Below are 18,808 nucleotides of genomic sequence, written 5' to 3'. Positions count from 1 at the left end.
TCTTTTAATCTTATTTTAAAAATTTATTTTTATTTTTTAAGTAAGAAAAATATTCTTCTTTTTTGTTACTTTTTATATATATTGATCACTAACATAAAAGACGTAAGTATGAGAGACGAAGTAAATGATTCTAGCTGTTCTAGGTATCAGAAACGTAAAAACCAAAAATTTTCTTATTTAGAATATGTGATATGGGCTATCGTCTGAACTAGAATAAACATTTTCTTTTAATAAAATACTAATAAAATTTTGAAAAAAGTTATATTTTAAATAAAAAAGCCGCTCAGAATGGAAATATTGATTTAGTTCTAGTTCAGACGATAGCTATACTTTTCCTGCAGAATAAGAAAATTTTAGCTTTTTGCGTTTCAGATACCTAAAACAGCTAGAATTATTTACATCGTCTGTCATTTATAGTGACCAGGATATAACAGAAAAAAGAGCATTTTTGTTACTTAAAAAATAAAAATAAATTTTTAAAATAAAGTGAAGAAAACATGTAAAGTTTAACGTTATTCATTTTCTTCGTTTCCCTATAAAACATTCATGAAAAATATATATTTTAAAGATCTTTTAAATTAGAATATCTCCGTTAATAATTCTTTACATTCTCTTCCTGACGTGTGTGTGAAGCTATCGTCTCATTTTGCAGAAACTCACAAATTATTGAGAGTTCTGGCTTCCTTTTTAATAGTTCTAGAGTTCTTGATATTTTAAACAAATAGTTCTGGCCATTAAAGCCAAAAAACGCGTCAGTACAAACTGAGACGCTATATAGGTTCACGCAGCGTCTCACTTTGTCCTACACAAGTTCCACCACTGTATCTCATCAGATTTTGCAAGATCTATAGTTCTATAACAGTTCTATAAAGAGTTCTGCCATATAAAAGCAAAAAAATTAATTATAAGGTACTAAAAAAAATTACAATGCAACGAGTATACCGAGTTGAGACGCCAGTTGAAATCTCGGAGTTCCGGTTCATGTAAAATATTTTTTGAGTAGTTTTGAGCATATTGAAACATTTTCTAAAGAGCTCCGAGCGTTAGAATCTTTGTGTTATATTAAAAAAAAATTAATATTAACCGAAAAGTAATCATGACAGAAGAAGATGAGACATTGTGCGAAATCTCGGAGTTTTGGCTTATATAAAATATTTTTCGTATAGTTCTGAGCATACTAAAGCATTTTATAAAGAGTTCTCGCCACCAGCTACGTTGTATAATTTTTAAATAAATTAATACCGCTCGAAAATCAGGAATTTATGGAAAATAAGGTGAGACGCTGGCCGTATTTCGACAGTTCTGTGAGTTCTGTTATAATTCTCGTGTAGTTCTGAATGTGTTCTAACGTTGTCCCATTTTATTCTGGCAATAAGCATTATTTATTCATTTTTTAAATAATTCTTATCGCTCGAAAAAGACCCTATTCTCGATAAATTCCTGACTTTCGACGTTATTAATTTATTTAAAAATTATACAACATTGCCGATGCCCGGAACTCGTTATAAATTGTTTTAGTATGCTTAGAACTGTACGAAAAATATTTTATATAAGCCAGAACTCCGAGATTTTCTACAGCGTCTCACCCATATACCCGTAAATGCGTTTTTCTTGGGCGATAAAAATTATTTAAAATATGAATAAATAATGCTTATCGTCAGAACTCTTTAGAAAACATTAGAACACGTTCAGAACTATACGAGAATTATAATAGAACTCACTGTTACCCATGTGTATTGTTTATTTAAAAAAGTGTTTTTATTTTTACCCAATTATCCTTCTGTTGTTGCTCGTAATTTGGCCGCTTGAACATGCATAGGTAAAATAAATTTAATAAGAGTGCAAGAAACATTATAAACTACCATTTTTTTCTCAATATAGTTAATAATATAATTATTGGTACCTATGCATTTAAATATTAAATTTAAAATTTATTATGCTAAAGTAAAGGTTTTTAATGTAAGACTTTTTTAGATAGAAAAGCATAGAACAGTGATTTCTATACATTACATTTACGAATTTTAGTTTTTATGTTTATAAATATTTATTTAATTAATTATATTTGCAATCTTTATATATTTATAAATTTTAAATATATATATATATATTTATTTATTTATTTAGTTATAAATATAAAAATAAAAATTTGTAAATATACAAGCAAATGTAACGTATAGCGGGTATAGCGTATCATCGATTTGTCAACTCGGCACTCGGCGAGAGACACGAGACGCGATACCCGAAATGCGTGACATCGTGGTATAGCCGGCCCGTGCAAAGCGGAACGTCACAGCTCAAGAGAGACAGCAGATCGTATGTCTGCCCTTCTCTCCCCGCTCGAAGCTTGCCGAGTACCTAGTGTACACGGACAGAGGAGGGGCTTGCGCGACCAGCATATCATCCCCTCCATCTGAGTAGTTCGGACACGAACCATAGCATGGATACGAACCCATGTATCGTTACCCGAGTTCTCTCTGATCGTTACCGAGCGTAACGCCGTAGTTGACGTCCACTTTCTCAGAGGGCAGATTAGGACAGACATCCCCCGAAGCTGCATGGATGGCCGCTCTCAGGTTTCTCTCTGGTTCGTACGAACATCGCTCTCTAGCGTTTCTGTGCTTCTAACTTTTTTTTTCTTTTTTTTTTTTAATTTCTCTCGGCAGTTTTAATAGCTACCTGCAGATGATATATTTCTACTTTTACTTTGCCTATCAAGTGGAATGACGCTTCGTCGTTGCGCATGCGCGATTAGTAACTCAAAGGACCGTGGTTCGATTCGAGCTCGAAAGGAGGAAACGTGGGAAATGTAAAGAATATTAATTACATGATTGTTTGTACTTTTCTTACTTGCTATTTTTAACTTTATTATTAGAGCATTACTTTTGGGATGTTTCACAAACGTTTATTGTATCTTCCTCTTACAAAAATGCAAATTTTTAAATTGTTTAAATTGTCCTCAAAATGCAAGAAATCTTCTCACTTTGATTATTCTATTCCTCATGTTTCCATACAATGTATACTATTTTTTCCGCATATAATGACAAATGATCGAACATTTAGAAAGTTACATGTTTAATGTCAAATCAGCATTTAATAGATACAATTTGTATTGCATTAAAATAATTCTAATTAAAATACTTTGGTCTCTATCATATCTTATCTTAATACATCATAAGATTATAAAAGCACCAAGACTAAAAATCTTCAATCCTCTGAGCGATTACTAGCGACCTTTATCACTGATTATAAATATATATATATATATATATATATGAAGACTGTTACAATTGCACAACTACTCCTATTAGCAATACAAACTAGATAAATGGAATCATGCTTATAGTAATATATGTATAAGCGTCAATACATCACAAATCTTTTAATTATTAATGATTATTATCATAGATGATCACAAATCACAGTTTGTAGAATCAACTCAATACAGATATATTTAAGTCAGGAGCAGTCAAATACACTATTATTATCCCCATAATGCTTACGACAATTGCTAAAATCCATAGGCTGCGATACTTATTCCTTGCATTTTCTTGCGACTGTCTCAAGCTCTCGTATTTGTCCTTCCTTTTTCGTCGTGGCTTGAACTTCTTCTCGAACTTCTCAATCTCTTCCCGATTGCGCAGCTCCTCCTCTTCTCGTTTCTTCGCTATCATAGCTTTCTGGGCTTCCTTTCTTTCATTCTTCAATAATTCGCACACGCTATCGCACTCTACGGTGATCTGCTCCTTTTGAAGAAACGAACAAAGAAAGTCCTTCTTGATCCGTTTACACTTACACCATAATCTAACTTTCTTGCCGCATCCCTCTCCACCTTTACATTCTCCTGGATGACAATCGTTGACGCACCGGTGGCCGCATGGGTACTGAAATAAAGAAACAGATTATATTTTATTTAAAAAAAAAGAAAGAAAAGAAAAAAAAAGAAAAGAAAGAAATTTATACGTATTTCACTGAACATAAATGTAATTACATTTTTCGGACATTGGTTTCCACATTTGAGTAACTCGTCCCGTTCCTTACTCGTTGCAGATGTCAGGTTTACACAATGCCGATATAAGGTGCTAATACCGCAATGACAAGAGACTCGCACCAATTGCTTGCATGGTTTACATGGCGCTGGGTGACAAGGTTGCGGGCACGTGTGCGTACAACCTGGCGGTCGTGCGAAATCGCACTCCTTCTCGCACTCCATGCACGGAGTACCGCTGTTGTATTCGTCGTCGGAAGTTTGTAGCTTGTGACAGATCAGCTCGCAGGTGTGATTCTGGCATGGCAGTAATTGGCCGCAAAGTCTGCCGCAGGAGCTCGGTTTCGACATGTGACACGGCCAAGGGCGTGTCTCGTGACCACCGAGACAGGTCACAGGCACGGAAACCTCGCACGGTGGACACGGCAAAGTCTTCAGCTCCATAATGTCCTTCGGTTTATCCCAGGGTCCAACAGGCTGCGCCTTTACTCCGTTTGCTCTGCTCTTCACCCAGACCTTGGTGTGACAAGTGACCGGGCAAGAGTGACCGCATCTCTTGTGCGTCAATCCGCAGACCTTTTTACACGGCGGGCATGGGCCCTGATGACACTTGTGCGTTTCCCTCTTGCTGTGATGGCAGATAGGTGGAATCTTGCAGGATTTGTTACACGGCGGGGGCTTGATTCTCTTTCTTGTACCGCACGGCACTGTTATCTTGCTGCTGCCGCATCGACATTGTATGACGTCCGTTCTGGTGCACGGATAGCAAGGGCCGCTGTGGCAAGGCGCGGCGCATTTGTGCTTGCGGCAGTTGAGCGTGTTCTCGCACGTTTTCTCACATGCATTAGACGTATTCTTCGATATGCAGTCACAGCATTTCTTGTTGCACAAATGTCTACCGCATAAACGCATTTGCATGCATTTCTTGTTGCAGTGGAACTCCTTTGCGCAGGCGATCTCTTTCGTGTAGTTGCCGCATCTGCACGCTTTCGTTAAGACTTCCAAGCACTGACCACAGCGATCGGTATGGCATCTCATGTTGCAGAAGTGCGACCCGCAATCCAGCAACTTGCCGCACGTGTCGCCGCACGTTGGGACTTGCTGCCGCCTGCAAGAAACTTCGTATCGTTTCTTTCCGCAGGGACAGGATCTGTTCTTTTCCAGGGGACAGTTGCCGCAATCGCCGGGTAGATGACAAGTGCTCTCGCAGCTATGTACGTTGCAAGAAAATCTCCTGTTACAAGGTTTCTCGCAGATCCACGTGCCCTCGTAGCACTTCCCTATCTTCTCGTTACTCTTACAACGGCATTTCAGTAATACTATTTCTACACAGGGGGAACATTCTCCAGTGTGACACAGGCTATTACAACTGTGTACACAAGATTCATATTTTTTGTTGCACACAGTCCCGCAGCTCCAGTTTTTAGCATTGCAACGTCGCGGTTGTGCTGGTAGCTTGCCGCAGTAACATTTAACCGACACCATCTTAGCGCAGGGCGGACATGGACCAGGATGGCAGAGCAACACGCATTTATGACCGCACTCTGGTTGCAGAAGTTTGCCGCAGGCTTCACCGCACGAATGTGGAATAGCCCATGGTTGATGCGGGGGATCCACAGTCTTCTTACAGAAGCATTTGTACGATCTTGGAATCTGATCCTGATCGTATTCCATACGGCATTTTGGACTGTAATATATGCATTTTTATTGGTATATTAAACAGAAGTTTTGTCACAATTTTCATGCAACTTCGTTTTGAAATAATAATAAATATATATACCATGCCCAGATTGGGGGAATCCCTTTGGCTCGTTTGAAGCTCAAACTGTCGTTGATCCAGTGCAGAATGCAAGACATGTGTAGAAATGCATAGCATTTGTCGCAGTTCCATATCTGTACAGAAAGAATAGAGGAATGATAATAAACTGCTTTCATTAGTGCATTTGGTGCTATTGAAAGCTAACTTTCAAACAATGACACCAGCAAATCAAGACACATATATAGAGACTTTTATTGTATTTATAAAATTTAAAAATTCTTTTTCATACTTATATCAATATTTAGACAGAGAATGTTTATTTATATTAATTATATAAGAACATTTTTCACGTAAAAGAATATCTAGCCTTGCACACAATACTTAAACATGTATGTAAACGCAAATAAGATATTAAGAAGATAGCAACATCATATTTTAAGATGTTACTATATCCTGTTATTTAAACGTACTGGATCTATCTTCTTGACAGTAGATATACATATCAAACAAACAGCGCTGCTGGTCTGAAAGGAATTAACCAGGTACGATATCACTTTCTCCGCATCCGTGCTCTGTCCCTGGTACGCCAACAATACTTTGCCCACCACATTTTGGACATCCTCCTCATTTGTTTCATCCTCTTCTTCGCTAGAAGAATTCAACGACGCGTTGGCTTCTAAGTGCCTTTCGATAGACAGTTTATTCTGCGCTTGAGCCCTCTTAAATTTCTGCATCTTGATATTCTAAAAGTACATTTTACAAATTAGTGACGAACTCAAAAACTAAAAGTATATAAAGACTTATTAACGCTACAACACGCTGTACAAGTTACGTTAATTCAAGTAATTTTCAATCAAATTCTAGTGTAATTTTATTTAAAAAAAGAACAGAATATAACAAACTATTCTAATATGCATGCGTGTGCATATATATATAGTTCATATCTCATCCACAGCAGTCAATACTGAAATCATAGTATTGTTTCTGTTGCAATTGATTGAATACCAAAGCATCTGTCTTATAAATGACAGAATATTACTAAGAATTGTAAAATATATATACATATAGTTGTACTAGATTCGTTTTATCGCAAAATTATCATTGAATCTGACATTTCGCTGGAATAACTGGTATTTAACCGGCAAGTCGCTGCAGATTTCTAACAACAGTAGAGAACAATTAAATAACGAGCAATGTGGCCTTGGGTCCGCAATTACCGATTTTCCTTCGTTTCTCTTGATTTTAGCTAATCATAATTGATCACCAGCTATCAAACTGTCTTCGAGATATAGTTTAAGACTGTATACACATACGATTTTACCACGTATACACTTAGCGTCAGGAAGGGAATTGTTTTCGACTTTTCGAGGGAAGACGGCAAGACCAGCTGCGTCTGGATTTCGGATCGCGTCTAGATATTCGTGCACCATGACTGTTAGTTCAAACCAGTGAATTATATAAACTAGAATGTGAACTCGACCTACTCTACTTACTCTACTCCAGAAGAAAACAGGACGAGCAAGAGGGAGAATTGCGGCCAAATTCAAAATTTCCTCAGAAAATTTAGATTCTCGTAATTTGTTCTGTAAGTAGCTACGTGTGAAATATTATAATTTTATTTCAACCACAATAAAACTTTCAGGGAGAAGACATTCTGAGGATTGGCATTGTTAATGACAACAATTGTGTGTGCAAAATATTGTAATATAACTTTATAACATCTACAATATGAAATTATTGACAGGATTCTGTATAAAATCTTAAGGCATTATTCTTACGTGCTTATTACAAATCACTTGCTTTACACGTGCGTGTTTGCGCAATTTGTAAATAGACAAATCGCCGAAAGTTATTTCGAATGTGCGTATAACATTAATCTCAGAAGTGTCAGACTTACATTTACATTACAACTCCGGTAGCAATGAGATCGTTAACGCTAAAGCTACGCTTGATATGCAAAAATATTAAACGTATACACGTATAGCTGCAACATGAGAAGTAAATTTGTGCGCTTAAACATAACTCGAATTTTGCAGCGAGTGAGGCACTTAGTCTACGGCTGCATTCCGATATTCACTGTCAGTACTGAAAATCTATTTTTGTAAATTTTACGTCATGTATACTATAGATTTTCAGTACTGATTGCTGACAGTAAATATCGGAATGCAGCCTACGTCTAATCGGTATACATACCGAACGAACGATTTAACATATAATAAATCGGACAATTAAACAACGGAATGTTGCATTTGAAACCTGCTTACACAAATGTCGTTACACCGATACAATAAATCTAATGAAAAAATCTAATGAACATATTAAAAATAAAATATTCGAAAACATATGCTGTAATTACATGTACGTAATCATTTTGAGAAAGGTAGACTACCTAAATCGAAATAAATGTCTCTTATTTTGCGTTTGCACTTTTCCTCTTCATGCACAGATATCGAGTTATCTTACACAACTTGATCCTATGTTCTACGAGAGTGTCAGCTTTGTAAAGCAATATAAAATATTCGACATATATATATTCATATATATAATATATATACATAATACATATAAAATATATAAATGTTTTTTTTTTTTATTTATATAACAATTATTCTGCTCGTATGGACGGATATAAAGTAGCCACTTGTAAGTATTATTATTATTATATAGTCGCGTAATTTATGAAAAATCTAATATTTTACAACAAGAAGTATTAAGATTTAAAATCCATTAACTTAATGATCTTACATGCAAATGGCATTGTCGTGTGTTTACACTATCAAAATGCAGATGTGACTAATAACTTTTGATTTGTAAATACATTCATGTGTATAAATATTTCGTTGTGTTAAAATGTTAGCAATTTAAAAACTTTAACAATTTAAAAATTCAAAGAGATTGTATGTCAATATAATCGTTAACAAATAGATTTTCGCATTATTTACGATAAACAATTACAAATATTAATATTATATTAATTTATAATTTGTTGTCTCAATTATTGTCTCTATGTATAAATCTTACTTATTAAAAAAAATTTTTTTTTGAAAGCGTAATAGACAAAACTGTCTTTTTAAAATTTTAATTTAATAATTTATATGGCATTTTTTGAAAACAAATGGATGTCATCATCTTTTAAAAACAATTAATGCATCTAAAAATCTAGGTATAAAAAATAAATATAAAAAGATCGTTGATTTTTTTGTATAATGGTAACTTAAGTATTAAACAGCTGTTTGTGGTACACCCTGTACTAAAAGTGTTTTGCTTTTAGCTTTCGGCAGTGAAGATTGACTCATTGTTTTCGCCATCTTAGGCTGACCATTAGGCGAGCTCGTAACGAAGCCTTCTGATCTCATATCTTTCAACGAGACGTTAGAATTACTACGTAACGAAGGTGTAGAACTGAACTTTCTGTTATGCGCTAAACGTTCTTGTAATCTCGTCTCGTTTTGACGTGGCATTCTAGTCTTTACTGGTATATCACGATATTCGTATATATTTTCTTTAGATGATCGTGTTAAATTCTCGATTCCCTCGGAGTGCTCATCGTCTCGTACCATCAGGATGTCTCCGCTATAGTAGTGATCAGATTGTCTGTGGAAAAAATAATACAAAAAATATTATATACAGAAAAAATGTATAAAATCTAAGTAAAAGTTAATAATTTAATCATTTACTCTATCATTTAGTTTAGTGGTCTTTGACCACTTTTTCTATAATTATGTGCAACTAATAAAGCATTATTATGTGAAAGGCATACTGTGCAAAATTGTCCACAAAGTATTTTCTATAAATACCTGCACGTATCCTAGCTGCCTTTGTTTTGCTAATTGTAAGCAGGAATAGAGTTAATTAGAAATTTATATTCAGAAATGGTTATGTGAAAAGACAAAGAAACCGTATCCCAAAATGAACTGTAAAGCAGAACCAGTTTTTGCATGCTCCTATCGTTCGGTACAGCAGGTGCCACCGAATTAAGCTGTAGTCACATGGATTTGGTTCTGTTTACCTTTTCTTACCTTTTGGCGTTACGCCAAAGCATACAGCACACCACAGAAAGTACCAGTAGCAGCAGACACGCTGTTGACATGGACCAAAATGCGATTTGCAGTGGCTGTTTAGGTTCCCACCAATACTGCAACAAAAATTGTAAATACAATTGATATAATTCAATAAGAATATACGAAACATGTATATTATATTACAATGTCTTACTTCTGTAACGGGAGGATATGTAGGGACAAGATAACCAATAACGGTCGGCAAGTACATGGACCAGAATGCGCTCTCGGTTTGACGATAGTTTATTTCAATAGTGCTGTTGAATGTCGTATTGATATTAAGGTATCGCAATTGTCCATGACGCGCCAGATCAAAATGCAATCCCAAGATTTGCGAAGGCGTTGGATTTCTAGGATAAAATTGAACAAGTCGTTGTATTTTTGAATTTTATCATACAAGTAAATAAATCAGCATTACTAGATACATACCCATATTTTGCAAAATTAGAGTATGCCTTCATGAAGAAATGACTCATATTACGATCATTATCAGTCCACATATCTCGACTCAATCTCCATTTTTGCGGGAAAAATTCTGTATCAATGATGTCATATTAATAGCTACGTCGTATAAATGCTATGCGATTTAAATTAAAGATATATAAAAACATACCAACGTCCATAAAGGGTGCTCCTGTTAGCCATAAAAGTTCGGTATCATGAGGTACCCGAGCCCACTGTGGCGAATAGAGTGCTTCTATCGAGGTATTTAAGACATAGAGATATGTTGGTACATGTCTTTCCACCAATAATTTTGCTATTTTATCATATGGTGCAACATAATGAAAGTCTGATAAGAGCTGAAAATATTAATAACAATTAAAGACAATAATTGTATATACATGACATTTAGTTTGACGCTTTCACACACTACTCACATTTATATACTGATCACGTACGTGCGTGACATTCAATGGATCCGGCCAATATGTATACATATATTTTATTGCCTCATAAATGCCATAAGGATTCAAGGTATAGTTATACTGAAGAACTAACTCCCAAATCCTTTGATCAAATACCTCAGGAGTTATTATGTATTGATTCCTTGCCAATGTAACATTATTTTCTGTAAAAATTAAAATAAAAATTATGAAAAATAATATATATATGCTGCGATATGCAATTAAATAAAATAAACAGTAAAATTCTAGGCAAGAAAAAACGCAGTTAAACCGAAATCGAAGTCAACAGATGACATACTTATAATAAACGCTGCTTCCTGAGTCGTGACACCAGCCATGTAAACCAAATCTTTCTTATATTTGCGAGCTTTAATACTCTCTTCTGGCGTTTCCTCAAAAAAGCGCCAGTCGGCCGACCTCCATTCTTCATACCAATCATCTCGAGGTATCGTGAAGTTGACATCCAGCACAGGTGCCCATGGGAACATTCCGACGTGTGGTTTTAATTCAGAATTGCCTAATTCAAGGAAACTACGTCCATCCTTTAGGCACTGTACCAATTTCCAACTGCTCTCTATACTGCAACCGAGCATTTCTGCATACACTCGGGATGTATTTTGTGCTCGGTACTTGTCTATTATCACCGCCCAGTCAGCTAAAGCTGAACCCGATTGCGCTATTACTTTCGATACTATGTGCCGAGTTCTACAATAAGATAAAATAAATAAATTAACATAATTAATTTGATAAAAAATATATAAAAATATCAAAAATTCAATTACTTTGGTGCAATCATTAATAATCCTGCACTCGCTGCTCCAGCCCCTGGCCCAAAGAGCGTGATAGCCTCAGGATCTCCATTAAAGCTAACTATATTATCGTGGACCCATCGCAATGCCATAGCTTGATCAAGAATTCCATAGTTTCCAGGGCTATTCTCATCTCCAGTAGACAAAAATCCTATTATAAAATACAATGGCAAGGATTAATTTTTTGTTAATCATGTACAACATTGCACAACTTTTCCATGAACATACTTTTTCAAACAATGTACTTACCAAGAGCTCCAAGACGATAATTAATAGACACTACTACAACGTCATAGAAGGCAGCTAGTATATGTGCTGGAAACAAATTACTCGCCCCATGACTAAATTCGCCGCCATGTATGTATAACATCACTGGATATCTGTTTGCTAACCCATAGCCAATCTATATACATAGTACATAATCTTGTTACTCAATCGTCTCATTTATTTAATTTCCTCTGGATATAGCATACTTACAGAAGGTGAAAATATGTTTAGATACAAGCAATCTTCATCAACATCTCGCACACCTTTCGTAGTACCAGTATATTCGCTAGGCTGAGGACAAGCTGGTCCCCAATCAACAGCTTGTAAAAGTTGCCACCCTCTAAACAAAAATAAATAAGTTGTTTTACGTAATATTACCAAGCATTAAAAACAGTAGGAAATATTTTGTATTAACCTGTGAGCCCTGGGAGGTTTGAAACGACCTTCTCTGGTAGGTGGCATAGCGTAAGGAATACCCAAAAACACATTAACAATTTTTGTTACTCTTTCCACTGCCAAATTCCAGGGTCTATGCCTCGCATACGGATCGTCGTACAGCTGGACTTTGAATCCTTGAACTTGGCCATAATTTGTATTCACAATTATGTCTCTATCTCTAAAATTTTTAGAATCTGGTCTTTCTCTTCCTTGCAGATCTTCGCGCCAACCAGCTAATATTCCTGGCAACGGAAGCCTTTCCGTAGTCTGATTTAATAGAACATAATGTTTATTGAATTTATGTTTCTATTCAAATCTTATATATATTTTAGAATATAACAAATAAATAAATAGCCATTATTTGAGAAATATTCTTATGCAATTACATTTCTAATAAACTTCAAAAAGTTTAATTTAAAATTTGAAATATAAAATGCTTAAATACTTAGACAAATACTTAACAAATCATAATTAATAATACAATAATTGACAAGTGTAAATGATTTATTATTTTACAATCTATATAATTTAAAAGCAACAAAGGTGGAAATGACGGTCAACAAATAATGATTTTCAGGAAATTATTACTTTTACGATCTAAATTATAATAAAATATTAAGCATTTAATAATTTCAATCAAGTATTCTCCAAGATTTACAGTTTATAATAAAAAATTTTAGCGTAAATTAAATATGTTCATCTGGTATACAAAATGTACTTCCGTGCAAATCCTAAAAGAACACCTCGATTGTCATATGTTTGTGATTGCAATAGCACGAATTACGCCACTTACTCCGTAAAGAAATCGATCTTCAGGTGCTCTTGTGGGTCCTCTATAACCGGGCTCCAAATAGCTGGGCTGATAGCCGTACCTTCTATCCTTGTAGACGTAGGTCTTGTAGCCGTTCGGGTCTTGCGGCGGCACGTACACGCCGTCGCGATTGTAGTAACGGCTGCCAGGGGCAATGTTCTCCTGGGCGAGCGCGACGACGCCCGTGAGCAGCAGGTACAGGCAACAGCGGACGACGCCGACGACGACGCCGTGCGCGCGTCCTCCACGCGCGCTGGCCATGTTCCGCGCGCGCGAGAGCACGCACGCGAGAGTCGAGCTCTCGCGAGGAGCGCGCAGGTGTGGCTCGAGAGACTCGCGCGCGCGCGCGCTCTCCTCTCGCCAACTTCGCGGCAAACGAGGAACGGACGAAAGCGAAAGTTCCTCGTTCTCCGCGTGACGAACTTGCCCGTTTGTCACTGAACGAGACCGAACGGTAGAGGTAGACCGATAAGCGCCGCCACGCCGATTATCGACGCGTAATCGGTAATTGGGGCGCGTCAGTGGAGATCCCCGCTGAAGTTAGGTGTGCGTCAACCCGCGGGCGGCGCGGGTTCCTCGCAGGCGGGTTCCCGGTTCCCGTGAGCGAAGAACTCGCGTCTCGGCGCGTCGTCAGCGTTGTTGCGAAACGTTCCCTCGCTCCTCGCTCGCCTTCGTTTCACTCCGTTTACGAGAGCGTCCCTACACAGATGGCCAACACCCTATCACGAGACCCCCCTGGCTGTCACGCTACTCACGCTCGCGGCGCGATGACTCGCGTGGCACTTCAGGTGGCTTCGCCGCGCGCGCGCGCGCCTCCGTGGTTACCCTTCTCCCCGTTCGCCGTCTCTTCCACCCGTCGATAATGCGAAATGTCACGATTGGTGCCGCGGCAGGCCTAAAGGTGGGGGTGGGACTGATAAACGGGGAGTTTGAAAGCGAAAGGGATCACGCTAGAACTAGATAACGCAATTAAAACGCGATATAAGAATAAGCGATATAGCTTCGTCATCGAGACCTGGCGTCGTTGAAGTTACGTCGGCTACTCGGCTTGCGTGACAATGGATTTAGATGTACGGTTAAGTACAAATATTTTTATATGTATATATATATATATATATATATATATATATATATATATATATATATATATATATAAGCGTTCCGTAGTAGATACGTTCGATGAATGATACGTAGCGACGTTCGTTTCTTATTGAGACATAAATCGGTTCTCGCTCTGTCGCGACTTAATTGAACGCCATCTTACTTTATAGTTTTCAGAGTTCAATATTGAATATATCTCTTGCGTAGTACTCCTCGATCCTTTCCTAAATAAAAATTAATAAAAATAAAAATTAAAACAGAACACAAATTAGTTGAAATGTACAATTCTACTATCTCCTCTAACTTCTCTTATTTCTCTCAAATCTCTTTTCTTATATTATATCTACCGCAATTCGAAAACTGTTTGCGTGGAGTTTTACCATTCGGTCTCCAACAAAAAATATACTCTGACACACGTGCGAAAATTGCGTTAGAGATTTTAAGAAAAAAACATCTTGTATTTATAACGTTATAAATAGTCTTAATACTGTACAATTGTCACTGTGAAGTACTAATTGATTGTCACTGGACAATTAGGCACGAGCAGATCTCCTTCGAAATAATAAAAAATCAGTTTTTCAAAAATCTGTTTCAAAAATCTAAGAAAAAATACATTTAAAAAAAAAATAAAAATGGGATTAGATAAGTTTCACCACGTCCTCGTCGTTGATCCTGGAGTAAAAGCTAAGCGTGATACTAACAAAAAAAATATTAAACCAAATAATTTTGCCGAAGCACCTCCCATTATCGACGATAGGATCCGCTAGTGCAATTATAGATAACTTATTTATCCTCGATGTCATTTTCAGCATGTTAATTTAATATGCTACTTAATTTTATTTAATAAATGTATATCATGATCAAAGGCTCAACGGATTAAAAATCAAATGAAAGATAATAGGGGTTCTGAGCCAAGCTAAGAAGACTGAATTATATTTATAATTTTTTATCGTAACACAATAAAATTTTATTTCGCTTTTCAAAAAACCGAATCAATGAATAATGCTTATCTATACATCGCTGACTACGCGTTAATTCGAATTCAATGTGTTAAATGACGAACGTGGAACGAAAAGAATGCCCAGAAAATCCTTTTTTTTGAGCAGAAAAAAATATCAGATTAAAGCTAATTTTTTACTTATTACAAATATATATACTCATGTTATCATAAACCGTTTTTAGATCAATAAAATAATAAGAGTTTATTTTATAACAATAAACCATTAAAATCAATTTCGAACTTTGGATGCGCCCAACGTAGTGTTTGAAAATCACATTTGATTTAGCGCTTACAGTCTCTCTCACATCTTACAATGCAATGCGCAAATGTTCTGTTTAGGCCAAAAAGTTTCTATTTCTATTTCTCGAGCAATTTTGCAATCTTTTGTTGTGTAAGCAAATTCCAGTTTTTGGCTGCAATTGTGTGTGCATTAATCTTTGCAACAAATATTGCGTCTCATTATTTTCTGAGCAGTTACTGTCGACAAATTAGGCAACTTAACTGGAACTTTGATCCACGATATCTCGGAAGTTAACCGTCATAACGTAATATAAATTTAAAAGTTTATTTCCATCTCAATAATACCAATACTACGTCGCGTCGGGACGTTTCGAACTACACCGAGTCTTTCTTCAGAGCCGACAAACAATGTTGATTAAATAAATGAATATAAGTTACATTTATTTACATTGATTAACATTGTTTGTCGGCTGAAGAAGACTCTGTGTAGTTTGAAACGTCCCGACGTAGTATACGTATTATATACGAGTTGGAAATAAACTTTTAAATTTGACATCTACCGTTTGCTCAATTATTGGCCTTTGTTTCTCCTTTGTCGAGACACACGAGCGAGATCTTTTTAATTCTAATATAAATTTATTTCCAAATAACGATCTACTTTTCAAAACTTTTTCGAAGCATATAAATGCGCGAGGACACGCAGTAGCGCGTAGAAACGTAATTTCACAGAGAAGGAGATGACTTACGGACCACTTGCGCCACTTCCTGTTTTAATCGAATGTCGAGACCGCAGCTTCCAGCAATAGCCGTCGCTATGGGGACCAGATGACGTGCGCCGATACTTCGATCGACTTGTTTGCGAATCGCACCTGCCCGCTATCTTGTCGCGGGAAGATTAGGATCGCCTGCGCGCGAACATCACCGGCTCACAGCCGTAGATCAACGCGAAAAATGTTATAGCTCGCGGATACCGTCCGCCGACTGCGACAGATAGGCGAAGAGCAGCGGTCGGACCTTACTGAGCCGTAATAACGTCGTCGCGTGCACATACGTCGCCGCGATGGGTCGGCAATGGGCCGCCCACGCGCCCAACAGCAGGGGCCCATTGCGAAACGAGCGATCGAGCGGATGTGCATGATCGCGGAAGAACAAGGGTGCAGACGAAAGGGTAGGGTGAATAGTAATTACTTGTAGGGAAAAATTGCGTTTGGGGCGCCTTCGTATATATACAAAGAGCCCTTGAAATGAATTAATTAGAAAGTCAAAAAATCAATAATATTAATGCAATAATTAAAGCAGAGAGAGAGAGAGAGAGAGAGAGAGAGAGAGAGAGAGAGAGAGAGAGAGAGAGGGAGAGGGAGAGGGCGAGGGAGAGGGAGAGGGAGAGGGAGAGGGAGAGGGGGGAGAGGGAGAGGGGAGTAGGGGGAGGGAGAGGGGAGAGGGAGATTGATGAGTGATTTTCATTGAGAGAGAGAGAGAGCAGAGAGAGAGAGAGAGAGAGAGAGAGAGAGAGAGAGAGAGAGAGAGAGAGAGACGACACAGACAGACTATTGAGAGTTACGTATATTTTTACTATACGTTAAATTATATTTAATATCTTTATATTATATGTATTGTATACCATATATTTAGTATTATATGTGTCTTTGTAATAATTGATAAAATTAATACTCACGTAAATCAAATTTCTTAAATTTCTTGGAATAAAAACACGAATAAACACGAATTTGCAACTTCGCGTATTCTTTTTTCTGAGAATCAGGTGTAAATAATATATATAAATGCATGTAACGATATCGATAAACGCATCGCGTTTAGGGCTTCAAATATTTTAATCCGTAAAAGTTATACGTTTTTTATAACTTCTTCATACTGGACTTTATGGTTTTGATTATAGACGCGATAGAAATAAATTGCTATGTTTATGGAGAACATTTTATTGTTCCTGCTCTTTTTTTCTATACAAAAAATAGCGGAAATGAATGGAAATCATAGAGGAACAGATGACCTAGCTTATAATCCCCCGTCCTTCCTCTTTGCACCGCATATTTTAATTTATGCGTGCCCTTGTAAAAGAATGCCGTCGCGTGAACGGATGTGTTCCGCAACGAGCGGTTGGCTCGTGCATCTCCGCATTTATCACAACAATGGTTTTACCTGTTACGAGATTAGATATCGAGACCGCCGTGATGATGGGTTAATAAGTATACGCACCGCATAAAACCACGCCGTATATTCGATGGTGAAATAACTATTGTGAAATATTGTGAAATATTAAGGTCAGAAATAACAGGAAGATATCCTTACTTTCCCTCGCAGACAAGACTCTCGATCTATTTGTTCTCACAATTTTGACAAAGAATCGCTCGTTTTCTCAGACAACACTCTCTCGTCCTCACGGTCCTTAAGCTCGTCTCTGATATATTCTATCACACGCTTACAATTTTTAATCAGCTTACTGTTATTGTTCCGGCAAATTTCAATCTTTGCTCGACATATATGCCGCACTCGCGTCGACAATCGTATATTATTCTTCAATAACTTCCGACATTCTTTCAGATCTCTTCCGCTCGTTCACTCACTCCGTCATTCACTCGTACACTTTGAACATTCCCACATTATTTAATTTTTCCGTTTGTAAATGTCAATTTGCAAATTAGGCAAGTAAGGTCTAAGGTCCACAGAAGAAAGTCACGCTCATTGTCAGCGCTAAAGATATAATGGCCAACACAAGATTTCAAAATAAAAAATTATTGTAGTAATTATAAATTACAGTGCTTCCTTTGTAATATTGGTACATTTTTACTTTCAAGGGAAAAGACAGGAATAGAATAAAAGGATCAAGCTGGTAAAAAGCTACGAGAATAATTGTTTTATTTATGATTGATGACAATTGCACGTAGGTTGGTCATTTACATAAAACGTTTTGTATCTACGTGGAAATAAAATATGATTTTAGTTAATGCAGTATAGAGTCTTCGGAAATTCCTCGGATCCTCTATTTTTACAAGCACCTGTTCACTTCGATTATTCATGAAGTCGATACTGTGACTTGACTTTATCTTCGCGTATTTTCGTTTGAAGAGAATAAGGTTCCTGGTAAGTAACGCCGCAAATTTCACGACCCTCACGTTGATCAGCAGCGATGGATGCGCGTGATTGGAATAGTTTTATTTGTCATAGGGTTCATCACGGTGATCGTCGATGTCGCGTTTTTTTTGCCCAGACTTTACCTCGTCAAACTGTCAAGCGGATTTTATAAAATTGCTAATTTATTTTGTTCGTTTTATTTTAAATATAGAATGAGAGCTTCTGCAACGTCTCTATGAATCATACACGCCGCGACCGCGTCTTTATGACTCACGATTTTATCAGCTAAATTAAGTATTAATCGTTTGCCAGTGGAGTGACTTGTGTCGAATGAGCGAAATG

At 36.9% G+C, this 18,808-nt stretch overlaps 2 protein-coding genes across 5 annotated transcripts; both read right to left on the bottom strand.

The window, feature by feature from the left end:
- Positions 1 to 2,801: 2,801 nt before the first annotated feature.
- Positions 2,802 to 7,189, bottom strand: LOC139808387 (NF-X1-type zinc finger protein NFXL1). Of its 2 annotated transcripts, none has more exons than XM_071770294.1 (5): positions 7,075 to 7,189; positions 6,215 to 6,487; positions 5,766 to 5,878; positions 3,989 to 5,672; positions 2,802 to 3,881 (listed from the first exon to the last, which is right to left on the bottom strand). In XM_071770294.1, exons 2-5 carry the CDS (start codon positions 6,476 to 6,478, stop codon positions 3,432 to 3,434), a joined length of 2,511 nt encoding a protein of 836 aa, XP_071626395.1. In that variant the 5' UTR covers positions 6,479 to 6,487; positions 7,075 to 7,189; the 3' UTR covers positions 2,802 to 3,431. The 2 variants fall into 2 exon arrangements, with proteins under 2 accessions (XP_071626395.1, XP_071626394.1); XM_071770293.1 differs by having other exon boundaries at positions 6,962 to 7,166.
- Positions 7,190 to 7,427: 238 nt separating this feature from the next.
- Gli (carboxyl ester lipase-like protein Gli) lies at positions 7,428 to 16,435 on the bottom strand. 3 transcript variants are annotated; one of them, XM_071770290.1, is made up of 13 exons: positions 16,123 to 16,435; positions 13,018 to 13,734; positions 12,202 to 12,491; positions 11,997 to 12,126; positions 11,769 to 11,922; positions 11,493 to 11,670; positions 11,009 to 11,415; positions 10,684 to 10,874; positions 10,419 to 10,605; positions 10,235 to 10,340; positions 9,960 to 10,155; positions 9,764 to 9,879; positions 7,428 to 9,338 (listed from the first exon to the last, which is right to left on the bottom strand). In XM_071770290.1, the coding sequence occupies exons 2-13, from the start codon at positions 13,294 to 13,296 to the stop codon at positions 8,966 to 8,968; spliced, it is 2,607 nt and encodes an 868-aa protein (XP_071626391.1). In that variant the 5' UTR covers positions 13,297 to 13,734; positions 16,123 to 16,435; the 3' UTR covers positions 7,428 to 8,965. The 3 variants fall into 3 exon arrangements, with proteins under 3 accessions (XP_071626391.1, XP_071626392.1, XP_071626393.1); XM_071770291.1 differs by lacking the exon at positions 16,123 to 16,435 and adding an exon at positions 9,542 to 9,570 and having other exon boundaries at positions 9,162 to 9,338; positions 13,018 to 14,102; XM_071770292.1 differs by lacking the exon at positions 16,123 to 16,435 and having other exon boundaries at positions 9,199 to 9,338; positions 9,754 to 9,879; positions 13,018 to 14,102.
- Between the last annotated feature and the right edge of the window lie 2,373 nt (positions 16,436 to 18,808).

This window comes from Temnothorax longispinosus, chromosome 2 (genome assembly GCF_030848805.1).
Source record: "Temnothorax longispinosus isolate EJ_2023e chromosome 2, Tlon_JGU_v1, whole genome shotgun sequence".
NCBI lineage: Eukaryota > Metazoa > Arthropoda > Insecta > Hymenoptera > Formicidae > Temnothorax > Temnothorax longispinosus.
This window is presented reverse-complemented; position numbering and strand designations above follow the sequence as displayed.

Coding starts and splice junctions, on each gene's coding strand:
- LOC139808387 (XM_071770294.1), bottom strand. CDS start 6,478: ATGCAGAAATTTAAGAGGGCTCAAGCGCAGAATAAACTGTCTATCGAA. Junction 5,673..5,765: donor ATTCCCCCAATCTGGGCATG/GTATATATATTT, acceptor CATATATTACAG/TCCAAAATGCCGTATGGAAT. Junction 3,882..3,988: donor GAAACCAATGTCCGAAAAAT/GTAATTACATTT, acceptor TCTTTATTTCAG/TACCCATGCGGCCACCGGTG.
- Gli (XM_071770290.1), bottom strand. CDS start 13,296: ATGGCCAGCGCGCGTGGAGGACGCGCGCACGGCGTCGTCGTCGGCGTC. Junction 11,416..11,492: donor TTATTAATGATTGCACCAAA/GTAATTGAATTT, acceptor ATCTTATTGTAG/AACTCGGCACATAGTATCGA. Junction 10,341..10,418: donor AGCACCCTTTATGGACGTTG/GTATGTTTTTAT, acceptor TCATTGATACAG/AATTTTTCCCGCAAAAATGG.